We start from the raw sequence: 15,919 nt of genomic DNA on the forward strand, positions 1-15,919 counted from the left end.
ACACCATGACCATTTTTGGATAAGGACGAATATAACAAAAAAAGGGAGGGACCCATTTGGTCACAGAGAGCACAAGCACACAATATACTACTTCACAAATACACACATAGGAAGGAATTCCTCACAATTCCCGCAGAGAAGAGAACAACCACTCCATTTTTCCATTTTTCTTTTCTGAATAACACAGAACACATCCATGAAATTCATCACTGTAGTACGTACCCACACACATATATCTCACCAAAAAACACTCGCTGTCACCGAAATCCGACCCTCTCCCATCAGTTTTGTTGCCTTCTGAGCTCTGGAGTTCCGGCCATATGTCATTTCTTAGTTTTCCTGTAAAATTCAAATATTTGTTGGTTCACTGCTCTTGGCAGATTTTTGTTCGTATATTGTTTGTTATGCGCGATTTTATCTTGGGGTCATTGGAAGACGGTCAAAGGGATGCATACCGGAGCTGGGGTTTCGAGTTGAAGTCTCGAATCGAGGTTCTTCGGCATGTGGATTCGTACTCTTGATTGACTGATATTCGAAGTAAAATCATCATTGAGGTCCATTTCTACTCCTTTTCTCTTTTTATTTCATTGTTGAAGGAATATGGTGCATTGGATGGAATCTGTGTTGTTTGATCTTGATTAGTGATGAATTGCTACTTTGATATTCACTTGTTGCTTAATTTCAATGAAATGGAAATCGTGAATTGAGGAAAATTAGCGTTAAAAGGGAATTTGGGGGGTGAGAATTGAAAACTTGATATAATCGGTGAATTTTGGTTAGTTTGATTCATGGGTTGTTTGACTCGAAATGAACGTTAATTGAACTTGGTAGTATCATGATACGTCAATTGGTTTAGGCAAACATAGGTTGGGTGCCAAACATATCATTAAAAGGTGAATGTATGGTATTTTGATTCATTGTTGATGGCGAACATTGCTAGTATCATGTTTTAGACTGAGGATTGATAGGCAAATTGTAGGTTCGGGTAGGCAAATTTAGGGATGATGTTTGGTTGAATGCTTGAAATCCGTGTTGAATGGCTTGGTATGTTCACTTTTTGGATCAAATGTATCATTTGGCCGGGGAATGCACCGAGGAATTTGTATTGATTTATCCGAGGCATGCCCCAAAGTATTTTGTTGGCTGAAGACATTTGTGATGAAGGCCCGAGGCATCGAGTAAAGCACGAGAGTGTAGTTTGGATTAGTATAGGTTAGATAGGATTTATTTTCGCATTTTTATTTTGGGACTGTATAACTCGGACTGGACTTTATTTTGGTTTTGAACTCTGTTTGATTTGTTTGTTGCTTGTTTTACGTGTTTTGTGTGGTTTATACATCTGTGATGTCAAATTAATCGATACGCTTTGCCAAGCGACCGTGCTCGAACCACGGGATCGAGGGGTGCCTAACACCTTCCCCTCGATCAACAGAATTCCTTAGCCGGAATCTCTGTTCGTAAACCAGTTGAAAGAGTCAAATTATTTTAAAAAGGATCTTTTAAAGGTGACTTGGCACACCGGATTATGTCAAGTGACGACTCTGAATAAAAAATATAAATAATACTTTTACAAAATAAATTTTCAATCTTTTGTCACTTTGATAATAAAACCTTTTAAAGCTTAAAAATAAAATCCTTCTTTTCGGGTTAAAAAAGGAGTGTGACACATATATAGACATCTGTTGCAACAGATGACTAACCTGTTGCAATAGTTAACTCATCTATTGAAAATTATCCAACAAATATAGACATCTATTACAACAGATGACTAAATTGTTGCAACATATGACTCATTTATTGGAAATTATTAAATAGATAAGATATATGTGAACTCAGAACCAAAATGAGCCATAGAATTTAAAAAGTGACCAAAATAGGTCATCTATTTAAAAAGTTATCAAAATAGGCTAAACGTAATAATTTATTACGTTTTCTATTTTTTTCTTAACGATCAACTAACAGAGTTGACTTTTACAAAAACATAAGAATTTCTTACATTTTACATTTTTTTTTTTGTAAAACGTAAGAAATTCTTACGTTTTATAAAAAAAATATAAAACGTAAGAATTTATTATGTTTTACACGATAATCGAGAAAAAATGCAGTGAATTATCAAATCAATTAAAAAGATACTAAAAAACGAGTTATTCAACATAACAAAAAGTTACGTTCTTAATTTTTTTATAGCAGTGGTCCCCACCCACAATTCTTTTTTCTATAAATGTCTCATCACTTCTACTTTTTCCTCTTGTTACATATATGAATTTTTTGATTAGTTAAATTTATTTATATTTTACATGTAGTTCAAATAATTTATTTTTTCCTCTATGTAATAAATTTTTACGTTTTACATAAAAAATTTAAAAAATAGAAGTATCAATTACCTCATTAACTTAGCAATTTTCTTATATTTATTCTATATCAAAAAATAATCACTTATACCCTTAATTATCCGATTTCTCTCTAAAAAAAAAAAATTATATGTTTGAGTTTTTCTCTACTCCAAAATAGTGAAATGTTGAATTATCGTCGATCAAATATGCTACTATATAGAAGAATTATATTTTTTTGGTGTGTTAAAAATATGAAATTAATTTTTTCGGATAGTGATTCATCATAGTTTTTGATTAGTGTTTCGATTAGGATATTGAGGAAACTCATATGCACAAATATGTTTCATATTATAATCAATGAAGTAAAAAATCACAATTTAATTTAGGAACACTCCTAAATTAATATAAGAAAATATATTTTTTTCGGAACACTCCTAAAAAAATATAATTCTTGTATATAGTAGCATATTTGATCGATGATAATTCAACATTTCACTATTTTGGAGTAGAGGAAAATTCAAAAGTATAACTTTTTTAATGAGAAATTGGATAATTAAGGATAAAAGTGATTATTTTTTTTATATAGAATAAATATAAGAAAATTGTTAAGTTAATGAGGTAATTGATACTTCTTTTTTTAATTTTTTTTAATGCAAAACGTAAAAATTTATTAGAAAAAAAATTATTTGAACTACATCTAAAATATAAATAAATTTAACTAATAAAAAAATTAATAATTATCATATGTAAAAGAGGAAAAAATAGAAGTGATGGGACATTTGTGGAAAAATGAATTGTGGATGGGGGACCATTGCTATAAAAAAGTTAAGAACGTAACTTTTTGTTATGTTGAACAACTCTTTTTTTTTAGTACCTTTTTAATTGATTTGACAATTCATTGTATTTTTTCCGTGGTTATCGTGTAAAATGTAAGAAATTCTTACGTTTTTTTTTATAAAACGTAAGAATTTCTTACGTTTTACAAAAAAATGTAAAACGTAGGAAATTCTTACGTTTTTGTAAAAGTCAACTCCGTTAGTTGACCGTTAAGAAAAAAGTAGAAAATGTAATAAATTATTACGTTTAGCCTATTTTGGTAACTTTTTAATTCCGTGGCTCATTTTGGTTCCGAGTTTAATATATGTTGAAAAGCAATTTAAAATACTAAAGCTCAAATGTTTTTAGGAGAATTCAAACGTTTGTCCCCTTGTCTAAGGTCTTGTATTAAAGACTTGTCTTCAATTTTAATTAAATTAATTTAGTTATTATTAATAATTACTTAATTTGAATAAACAAATGACTAACCTGTTATAAACACCTGTTGCAATAGATGACTAACTTGTTGCAACAAATAGATAATCTGTTAGAAAATAATTAAAATACTAGGAAACTCAAATATTTTTAAGAGAACACAAATGTTTGTCCCATTTTCCTAGAGACGTCTTTAATTTTAGCTAAATCAATTTAGTTATTATTAATAATTGCTTAATTTGAATCAACAGATGACTAGCATGTTGCATCAGATGATTTATCTGTTGGAAATTATCAAACAAATAGAAAATTTGTTGTAACAGATGGGTCAACTATTAGAAAGCAATTAAAATATTAGAGAACTTAAACGTTTTTAGGAGAACTCAAATGTTTGTCCCCTTGATCCTTTTGCATTTGATGTATAGTATATTATTTTTGTCTTCTTTGCCTGTTTCATGAAATTTTTCATGTGTTTTACTTATTCGTTGTGCCCCTGTTGAAATTTTTAAAAAAATTTTTAGGTCAAATTTTGTTCGTATATCACTTGGACATTACTTCATAGCTTATTTTGTATGTAAAATTATAATTTTTGTTGAATTTCTTATTTGGTGTATCTACTACTACTACAATGGATAGAACCTGCAACATGAATCCAACATATGAGTCATCTATTGCAACAAGTGAGTAATTTGTTGTAATATATGACTAATCTGTTGCAACAGATAACCCATATGTTGGATTCATATTACAACACTATAAAATGAATCCAACAAATGAGTAATCTGTTGCCACAGATTAGTCATATATGTTGCAACAGATTAGTCATATATGTTGCAACAGATTACTTATTTGTTGCAACAAATTAGTCATATATGTTGCAACAGATTAGTCATATATGTTGCAATACAGATTAGTCATATATGTTGCAACAGATTACTAATTTGCGCAACATATTAGTCATATATGTTGCAACAGATTACTAATATGTGCAACAGATTAGTCATATATGTTGCAACAAATACTCATCTGTTGGATTCATGTTACATGTTTTATCCATTATTAAAAACCAGCAGTAGCAGATACATACAGATGAGAAATTCAACTAAAAAGCAACAACATTAAAAAAAATATAAAAACATAAAAAAATAACAAACACCAACAAATCAAGTTCCTCATTTTCGTCATAACTTAAAAGCCCTAATTTTTTACTTGTAAAAATAAAAAAGAAACGATGAAGAACTCAAAGTTGTTGTCGTCGGAGAATGTTGTCACGTCGATTGACGGTTGAAAGTAAAAAAGGAACGGGCAAGAACTCAAAACTATTTGTTGCCAGAGGTTGAAGTTGCACAAGATTGAAGGGAGAAATTTGAAAAGTTGTTGGTTGGGAGAAGTTAGAGAGAGAAACTATCGAGAGAAAGAGAGAAGAGAGAGAAAGATTGATTTGCAGAGGGAGGAAAGTTTTGTGGGTGTGGGTTAATTTATATTTTTGAAAAGATTAAAAAGTTTAAAAAATATTAATCAAGTCCACAATTAACCTAATCAAATTTTTTAGTTATGTTTGACCCTTTAAATTGGTCAATATCACAAATCCTTCATTCAAGACTTAAAAGACACCTTTCCTTCAATTTTCTCATGTTACTTCCTCTTTTTAATTTTTATGTCATTCTTTATAAAATTTTGAAGGCTTGATAAAATGTTGTTTTTTATACTGTTATTCGTTCATTCACACTTTTTTAATCCCTGTACATATTTTGTATTATTTTTGAATATCCGATACAATTTCAAGGTTTCAAGCTTCATACTATTTCAATTCCTAAATAGTTTGTAATTTTTTTTTACACTGCACTATTTCAAACTTTTTTTAATTTTGTATTGAAACATGTAAAAGAGTTGATCATACAAAGCAAATTAGAAGGAAGTAATAAAAGTTACGGTAGTTAACTTTTATGGTAAGAGAATGCCAGTAGCATATAAGCTGCCATCAACCCACCATGGTTGTTTGATATGTATTTATATTTATTTATATCTATAATCTATAATCTATCTATAGCTATAATATATTAATAAATTAAAATTGTGAAGGGCTGTAGAAATATTATTTGACCTTTTGTCCTTCATTAGCAATCTCAGCTTTAGATAAAATCTTATTTTCACTATTTTTTTAATATTTAATATTTTAAAAATTAATTAAATAATTATAGTAAACTTTCCTTATTAGAAGTTATCAGAATTAGTGACAATTAATAAATCAACTAAAGTTTATTTTAAGAAGATTTGAAAAATCTAGAAATAAATATGAAAATATCAGAATAAAAAAAATAAGAAATACCAATTTTGTAAAATTTTTAATTAAGTAATCAAAGATTTTCTAAAGATTTAACTTTAAAAATAAAGCAAGATTTTAAATATAGAAAAAATAGTCATACTACAAATATAGTTTAAATTGATGCGTTTCTTTTAGCCTCTTGCAGCAAGGAAAATAGGTATTGCATGACAAACGCAAAAGTGACGATCCATTAACCACTTCAAACTTTTGATGGTAAAATATATATGTATTTATAATAAAATATATGTTTTAATTTTTTTTCACATCATTAAAAACCTTCGTAATAAGCAAAATTGTTTAATTTTAAATAATCAAAAGTTACACGTGCGGCTAAACTAGTATATATATAAACACATATATACATACTAGATACACAGTCTTGTGCCATAACGGTATTAGTGCACCGGGCTGCCCTTTTTTACACAGCCTTGTGCCAGCACGAGCCCAATATATGTTACTTCTTTTGTTTCAATTTATGCGACACAGATGCAATTTAGAGGCAATGAAATATCTTTTATATTTTTAAATTGTTAATTATTATGACTATAGTATTTTTTCACATAATATATATTACTTCTTTGATCATATTGTAAGTTGTTAATTATTGTAATTTATGGTATTGCACTTAATTTTCACTTAATATATACTGCTTTCTTTGTTTCAATTTATGTGGTAAAAGAAAAATTAGAGAGTCGATTAAATTTGCTATAAATTTTTTAGATATTTGATCGGTCGATTATTGTGATTTATAATACTTTTTACATAATTTTCAAATAGTATATGTTATTCCCATTGTCTCAGTTTATAAGGTATAAATGAAATATCAATAGTTAATCATTGTATAATTTTAAATATTTTCAGTTGTTAATTATTATTATGATATAAGTATAAAACTTTTAGGTAATTTCAGATATATAACAAATTAAAAAATTAACATAAATAATATTGAATTAATATAATAATAAAATGACATGATAGTAGCATATAATGGAGAAAGCAAGGAACTGAAAAATAAAAAGAGAGATAAAATGATAAGTTGAAATGAAATATGTATCCACTATATATACTAAAAGAAAATTGAAACAAATAAAAGAGGAAATCAGCAAAGAAAGAACAACAGAAAATATGTATGTCATATATTAATATACATTCTCTTAATTTGCTGAGTATTATTTGGGGGACGACCATTTATATGTCACTTTCTCAATATATAATGAGTACACTAATTCGTTGATTTAGTCTAAATCTTCATTGGTACATATCAGAAACTAATGGAGTATTAGTTCGTTTTTAAGTTTTAACATTATTTGATCAACAACCTCTTGATTTAATAAACTACAGTACTATTAAATTTATAATTTACTATTAAAGTACTAATGACTACGTTGGAATTTGCACGCGAGAGGGAAGTTCACCCATCTTAATCTGAAAATTGCTTTAATTTGCATGATCTAGAACATAATTTCCCTACTAGTCAACAGTGTTCGATATTCAGTTCGATATTTTTATAATTCGGGTTTGGTAATCGGTTTGATATTTTCATAATTCGGGTTCGTTAATTTGATAATCGATAAATGAAACTAGATACCAAATACCATACCATTAAACTTCAGTTCGGTAATTCAGTAATCGATAAATTAAATTTTGGTTCGATACGGAATTCGGTTTTACCATATTAAAGTTGGACATGCTTATAGTGATCCTATTTGGTGATAATAGTGGTGATTTTCAACCAACGTTTTGAGAAAAATTCAATTTTGTTTGCTAGTTTTACACCTCTGATACACAGTTTTACACCAGAATAAATCAATTTTGTTTGGTCTTGTTACACGTTGTTATGTGCGGCTGAATTAATGAAACACCCTAAAATCTATGTTATTGTAGTTTGATCCAGCTCCAAGAAGGGGAGAACTAGATATAACACGAATAATATTTACATCAAACTGGATGTAACACGAACTGAATGTAACAAATTGGATGTAAATGTGATGCAAAGTCATAATATTACTTCTTATAAATATGATGGAGAGCAATATATGTTATGTTGTCTGCCAAGTGCTGAGTTTTTCAATAATTTCCATCTGTTGTTGATATGTGAACACAAGGATTAAGAAGGCTTGACCAAGTCCCCTTGGTTAAAGCCATATTCCGACCTATGTTAGGAATATTAGAATTGGGCAAGTGCAGCCAGCAACGGTGTTATGTATCATGTCATGAAGACTTCTTTTCCCTTCCACGCCCTGATTTTCATTCTTAGCGTGATATTTTTGTCAAAAGTTGTCATATATTGGTTGCAAGGAAGTCTATTGTGTAAAGTTAAAAGTCTACTTTATGTCTATATTTAATAGTTCAAAGTTTGCTTGAGCAATATTCACACAAGTATGTGGCCTTTGGAGTGTGGACTAGGTATGTGGCCAATGGATCACTTAACTATTATTAGATATTCGGAAAATATCAAATACTAAATGGTAGTAATATTTTTTACCAATCCCGAACCTCAATATCGTAATTTTAAAATTTTAATCCCAAATACCATCTCAAATACCAAATTATCGAATATCAATTACCAAATTTTTCGATTCGATATGGTAATTGAGTTTTTGGTATTTTATGCCACCCCTACTAGTCAGAGCATGCAGTTTAAGAGTGCTATATATAATAATGGAAAACAAAATATATTAAACAAATACTAAGTCTTTCTCCTAGATCTTCTTCACCTGCTAATGTTTTAATTAGTATTCAATTACTCTAATATAATTTGTCACTTTTGACTTTGGTGGGGCCTGCGGCTTCTAATATACACGTACATGGTCATACGTTATTGACATACTGGGATTTTTCCTAAGAAAAATAAGAATATAATTAAATAAATACACGAAAAAAATCAAAGAACACAATATGTACTATATTTGTGTATGTACTAAAAATAGTTTTGACGTAAATTTTTAAGAAATGAGTTGAGATAACCTCTTGTTTAGCCCGTGCTAAGCTAATCTCAACTCATGTGACTTTTTAAGCAGATTAATGACTCATTCATTACCCACTATGTTAAGTAAGGGCCCAAGTAAAATGAAAGGTAAGGGTATAGCATTAAAGAACTAGCCAATTGGAATTTCCTCAAGTAGAAACTAAAATTATCATGGAATGGTGAATAATTTGTGAAGGTTTCTACAACTACCACGTAGACTAAATCTATTTTAATTAAACTTATGCCAGTTAATCGATCTTCCCCTCCATTTGAAATAGTCTTGAAAATGACTCGATCGCGAAGAACTGGAAGAAATGCATCTGAGTTAATATATAGGTAAAAGATAACATGTATATCGAGAGAAAATATAAAGAGCTTGCATTTTCACATTCAATATTGTACTACTATAATTTTTTTTCATAGAAATGTAGACTCAGACGATAATTGTCACATGAATAATTTCGTTATTCAAAATAAACTTCTTTATATTCTAAGGTCATGAGCTTAATTAGTTTCAATAGACATGCATGGTTGCCGAATAGACTTTAGTCACAATGCAACAATATTTTTTTGTAACATAGAAATAATTGAATTTTACCTACAATTAAGTCGTTACAATGAATATATACTACGCCAAAAGCATGTATAATAACGAATCTCAAGTACCAAATGTTCAGAAAATTTAAAACTGACACTTCAAAATTTATGATTTGTCCCTTAATTCACTACACAAATTTTCATAGTCACCAGTGTTGTGAAATCAAACATGAATAGGCAATACAATAAAAAAAAAGAAAACAAGAAAAACACACAGATGTTATAGGAAAATCCTAGACGGGAGTGGCGAATCCAAAATTTAAAGATAGTGGGTGCTTAAAAAAATTTAAAAACTAAAAAAAAATAAAACATCACCTCAATGAAGGTTTGAACCCAGGGCATCCCTTCTAGTGGAGAAGCTTAAAGTCAACCTAAATGCCAATGCACCAAACCAATTTTTTGTTTAGTAAGTGCTTTTATATATTATATATCTATTTTCATATATTTTTTATGTAATTTTACCTATTTCGCGTCGAGTTTAGTGGGTGCCGGAGCACCCCATAAATGATTGTAGGTCCGCCCCTGTAGACAGGAAAAAACCACGAGCAGAGGAAGAGAAAAATCACTATATCGGAAAAGAATAAAAGGAGGAGACGAAATCTCAATAACACATTAAAAGCCGTCAAAAAAATAACTCTCTAAATTGCACTTATATAATAAATGCGTACAAGGAAATCATAAACCCAAAAATATACAGGTTCATACCGCGGGGGCTTCGCCCCCCACCCTCAATGGGATCAGTGGTGGGGCCTGATCCCTTCGTTACCACCACAGATCCCCAAAAAATTCTCATAATTACAGTTTTACCAACATGGATCGCACCGCAATCTTTTGGGCCGGATCAATAAAATTCGGGTCACAAACTATAACAATCAATTTAGTATATTTGGTTTTAAAAATTTAATAATATATGGTTATTGATTGATAATTTCCAATATATACCAAAATGAATTATAGGTTTGAATATTAATAAGATATACATCTTTTTGATCAGACGCGGATCTATAATTTAAAGGTTGTTGGTTCCTAACAATGCTTTCGTAAGCTTCTTTTTTACCACTAGACCAAGAACACACTTTGTTTGTGGGTTCCCAACTTATAATTCTTATATATTTACTAGTTTTTTCAATATAATTTCAAGAACCGTAGGAGAGTTATGGGTTTCCGCGAACCTGATCATGCTTATATATTGCTTCTAAGGCCTACAACTTGTTGGGAATATCCCATATGCATTCTGCTTATAATTATTTTTATTGTTGAAGTTTCTATCATACTTAACTCCTTTTCTCTTCCTCATCCAATATGATCATGACCATTTCCAATAACAAGTCCTCCACAAATCTTATTTAGTCTTTAAATTATATGTAGTAGTTATAAACTGTTTCCATCTGCTCAGAAAATTATAAAACTAATTAGTCCTTATAGTTGTTGACCCAACTTCACGTACAACTCAAATATTTAAAAATTTACCTCCTTTTATGACTTGGTAATGTAGAAGGCTACTTCATACTTTGTTTAGGGAAAATTTAAGGACTAATTCAGAGTCTTTTATGTATAAATAGGCATACCTCTCTTGTCATATTGATCACATCTAAACAGAGAACAATAATAAATTAGATTGCTTTAGAGTTTCTAATTAATTGTGAGATGGATCCCAAGTCTTTTGCATTAATCATTGCTATATTGGGTGTGTTGACGTCAATAAGCCATGCATCTGATCCTAGTCCTTTACAAGATTTTTGTGTTGCTGTTAATGACTCCATGACTGCTGGTAAATATATCATCGAGCTACTTGAACTTAATTATTTCAATCATAATTTTAACACTAGCTAGCTAGTTGTATACTCATGTGTTCTAATTATAACTCTTTATTATGCAGTTTTCGTGAATGGAAAAGTATGCAAAGATCCAAAGGTTGTCACTGCTGACGACTTCTTCAAATCAGGCTTAAATGTACCTGGAAATACTTCAAATAACGTTGGATCTGCGGTGACTGCTGTGAACGTCAACCAATTACCCGGACTCAACACTTTTGGCATTTCATTAGTTCGTATTGATTATGCACCATATGGTCTCAACCCTCCACACACACACCCTAGAGGAACCGAGGTGCTTACGGTCCATGAGGGCACACTTTATGTTGGTTTTGTCCTTTCAAACCCTGGTCCAAATATGAAGAACAAGCTCTTTACCAAGATTCTACACCCTGGAGATGTGTTTGTTTTCCCAATAGGTCTCATTCATTTTCAATTTAACGTGGGAAAGACCAAGGCAGTTGCATTTGCTGGACTAAGTAGTCAAAATCCAGGAACCATCACTATTGCAAATGCAGTATTTGGCTCAGATCCACCAATCAATGACGATGTCCTGGCCAAAGCATTCCAAGTTGATAAGAAAGTTGTGGATTATCTCCAATCACAATTTTGGTGGGACAACAACTAATTTAATATAAGTCAAACTACATTGATCTGTAAGAGATGTACTAATACCAATTGTGCTTGGTATTTTATTTTAAAATCGTGAAGAAAATTCAAGATACAGTTATGTTGACTGGATTTAATTCCGTGATCTGTATTAGATGTAATAAGCGAGATTATATGTTATTGTTTTGTTATAAAATAATCATTGCTGTTGTTTGTTGTTGGTTTATTAGCAGAATCATACAAAGTGTCAAAATCTGCATGGCAATGTATTTGAAGTTCTACACTACTATTAACATGCTTTTTCTTTTTAATGCATTTCTCAAATTTTAAAATGTCGAATTAATCTAATTTAATATAGCTATAAAATTAGTCAATTGTATCAACTAGAAAGAAATGGTTTAGTCCTCCAAAATTATGACTAAGTCTTTATATAGTGATACTCTGCCCCACTCTGTGAGACTACACCAGATATGTTATTATTGTGTTTATTGTGATTTTAAAAGATTGTTTTCTCTGATGGTGGTTTAAGTACTAGCTATTACCTCATAAAGTCATAATTATAATTAATTTTGATTTTTTTCATAAAGAAATTAATTTTATGAGATAATAACCATTAATAAGTGATAATATGAAAAATCAAATTAGACTATAAATTGTTTGTTTGTATGTTCTCGGAAAGTTGAAGATTTAATTAATTAATCTTTACTATTAGATGTTGACAGAAAATCACGCACGACTCAAATGTTTAAGAAATCACCATTTATGACTAATTGATAAGATTATTATAGGAAGCTTAATCCAAAATTTGTATAGGAGAAGTTTCATTTGACGATTAATTCAAACGAATTCTCGTGTATAAACAGGTATGCTCCTCTTATCATATTTCTCACACCAAAGAATTACTTCAATAATTATCCACTTTTCTATCTTAGTATATCCAACAATACTTATCCATTCTATAAAATTAATGAATAATTTATCTATTTCTATTCATTTTATTCTTAGCATTAAATACGATTTGTCATCTAATGTATTTCCCAAAATATTAAATTTATTATATTCAAAGGGTAATATAGTAAAATTAACCCTATCATTTACTGTTTCTTAATCATTATGCTAATTGAATAGTGGACAAGTAAAAATTGACAGAGGGTACAATTGGTGATGACTCTTAAATCCGTTGTATTAACCTTTGCTATAATGACTATGGTGACTTCAATAAGTCAGACATCTAATCCTAGTCCTTAGCAAGATTTTTGTGTTGCTATTACTGCCCCTTATGGTCATGGTAAACACACACACACACCATGTATTTTAAGTAATTCTATCTTGATTTTGTTTGGAAATTTCCATCATTTTTCATATCTCAATCCTAATCATTTTTGTTTCTTCATCATATCATCGTACTGTTCCCAATTGACTCAAGATTTAACTGGTTAGTCCTCCAAAAATATGGTTAATTAAATCTTTATAGTAGTTATAAATGGTTGACTTTTTATATGATCACTCAACTAATTAATATTTATTTTCTTGGAAATTCATCTTACTTATCAATTTTGATTTTCTTCACTAAAGAAATGTATTTTCTGAGATAATAACTATTATTAATTAAGTCACGGCCATATGAAAAATATCACTAGTTATAAATTGTTCGTACGTTCTAATCCGAAAGTTGAAGATTTAATTAATCAATCTAAACTATATAGTTGTTGATGACAAAACATCACGACTCAAATGCTTCAGATTCACCATTATGCCTACTTGGTAATATTAATGCGGGAAGCTTAATCCAAACTTTAATTTGTCTATAAATTTCTCAAATTAAACAAATTTTCATCTATAAATAGGCATGCCTCTCTTATCATTTTTCTCACAACAAATAAATTGTTCCAAAATATATATATATATATACAGAGTTTTAACTAGCTAATTAGTGATGGCTCTCAAGTCCTTTGTATTAATCATTACCATATTTGCTGTGGTGACTTCAATAAGTCATGCATCTGATCCTAGTCCCTTGCAAGATTTTTGTGTTGCTATTAATGACCCCATGGCTGCTGGTAAACTAACATAATTTGATACATATTTTAGTCATGGCTTTGACACTTCATGACTATTTTGTTAGTTTGTTTTAATACTAGTAATACTTGATAATAATTTTATTTTCTAACTGTGATTTTTGTACAGTTTTCGTGAATGGAAAATTTTGCAAGAATCCAAAGATTGTCACTGCTGAGGACTTTTTTAGACCAGGTCTAAACGTTGCTGGGGATACTTCAAATCCAGTTGGATCAGCTGTAACTGCAGTGAACGTCAACAACTTAGCAGGACTCAACACTCTGGGCATATCTTTTGCTCGTATTGATTACGCACCATATGGTCTCAACCCACCTCATACACACCCTCGAGCAAGTGAGATTCTTGTTGTCCTTGAAGGCACGCTCTATGTTGGCTTTGTTCTTTCAAACCCAGGTCCAAATATGAAGAACAAACTACTTACCAAGATACTACAACCAGGAGATGTGTTTGTTTTCCCCATAGGACTCATTCATTTTCAACTTAATGTGGGAAAGACTAATGCTGTTGCATTTGCTGGACTTAGTAGTCAAAATCCAGGAGTCATCACTATTGCAAATGCAGTATTTGGCTCAGACCCACCAATCAATGACAATCTTCTTGCAAAAGCATTCCAAGTTGATAAGAAAGTCGTGGATTATCTCCAATCACAATTCTGGTGGGACAACAGCTATAGATTAGTATAAGCCAAATAATAACTATATTTGTCCTTGGAATTTAAGAAATCATAAATAAATCTCATGATCTAGTCTTGTGGATTGGAATTATATTTACGTTTATCTTTGTATTGGGAGGGATAAGTTCAAGTATCTCGGGTCCGTGATCCAGAGTAACGGTGAGATTGACGAGGATGTCTCGCACCGTATTGGGGCGGGATGGATGAAGTGGAAACTCGCATCGGGGGTGCTGTGTGATAAGAAGGTGCCGCCCAAGCTTAAAGGCAAATTCTATAGGGTGGTAGTCCGTCCGGCCTTGCTGTATGGAGCGGAGTGTTGGCCAGTTAAGAACTCCCACATCCAAAGAATGAAGGTGGCAGAAATGCGGATGTTGCGCTGGATGTGTGGACTGACCCGAGGGGATAGAGTTCGGAATGAGACTATCCGGGAGAAGGTTGGTGTGACTTCAGTGGAGTGTAAGATGCGGGAAGCACGATTGAGATGGTTCGGACACGTCAAAAGGAGGGGCATGGATGCCCCGGTCCGTAGGTGTGAGAGGCTAGCGTTGGATGGTTTTAGACGGGGTAGGGGTAGACCGAAGAAGTACTGGGGTGAGGTGATTAGGCGGGACATGGAACAGTTACAGCTCACCGAGGACATGACCCTAGATAGGAAGGTCTGGAAGATGCGAATTACGGCAGAGGATTAGGGCCAGTTCGGGTCGCTAGTGTAGGGAATTAATTGGTGGGGGTGTATTCCTGTTATGATTCCGTATTCAATGTTCCGTGTCCCGTGTTCCATGTTTATTACGAATATGTGTGCTTTCCTCTGCTTTATATTCCTGCATTCCTGCTTTACTCTGTTTTATATTCTTTATGGGTGCCGTATCTATGTTACGTCATCTGCTTCTGTGCTGTACTATGTGTTTGTATGATGTCTCGTGACTTGAGCCGGGGGTCTTTTGGAAACAGCCTTTCTACTTCATCAGAGGTAGAGGTATGGACTGCGTACATCTTACCCCCCCCAGACCCCACTAAGTGGGAATACACTGGGTTTGTTGTTGTTGTTGTTGTTTGTATTGTGATGTACTAAACGAGGTTCTCCCATGGTTTGTTTAAGTCATGTTATGTTTATAGTACAAGTGTTATAAATGGTAGTGTTCTCTTTTTTTTTCGGTTAAATTATGGTAATGTTCTCAACACCACACACAAGCATCAAACGTCTTTACTCTACGATATTATTAGCATGTGCATGTTATGAAAAACAAAATTTGAATTTTAGGGGTGGTC

The 15,919-nt window shown here is 31.3% G+C and overlaps 2 protein-coding genes across 2 annotated transcripts; both read left to right on the top strand.

Annotated features, from left to right (window-relative positions):
* The first annotated feature begins 10,698 nt into the window (after nucleotides 1-10,698).
* LOC107879849 (putative germin-like protein 2-1) lies at nucleotides 10,699-12,124 on the top strand. The gene is made up of 2 exons (XM_016726787.2): nucleotides 10,699-11,246; nucleotides 11,355-12,124. Exons 1-2 carry the CDS (start codon nucleotides 11,123-11,125, stop codon nucleotides 11,915-11,917), a joined length of 687 nt encoding a protein of 228 aa, XP_016582273.1. The 5' UTR covers nucleotides 10,699-11,122; the 3' UTR covers nucleotides 11,918-12,124.
* Nucleotides 12,125-13,755: 1,631 nt separating this feature from the next.
* Nucleotides 13,756-14,747, top strand: LOC107879848 (germin-like protein subfamily 1 member 17). Its single transcript, XM_016726786.2, has 2 exons — nucleotides 13,756-13,958; nucleotides 14,086-14,747. The coding sequence occupies exons 1-2, from the start codon at nucleotides 13,835-13,837 to the stop codon at nucleotides 14,658-14,660; spliced, it is 699 nt and encodes a 232-aa protein (XP_016582272.1). The 5' UTR covers nucleotides 13,756-13,834; the 3' UTR covers nucleotides 14,661-14,747.
* The last annotated feature ends 1,172 nt before the right edge of the window (nucleotides 14,748-15,919 follow it).

This window comes from Capsicum annuum, chromosome 8 (assembly GCF_002878395.1).
Source record: "Capsicum annuum cultivar UCD-10X-F1 chromosome 8, UCD10Xv1.1, whole genome shotgun sequence".
NCBI classification, from domain to species: Eukaryota; Viridiplantae; Streptophyta; class Magnoliopsida; order Solanales; family Solanaceae; genus Capsicum; species Capsicum annuum.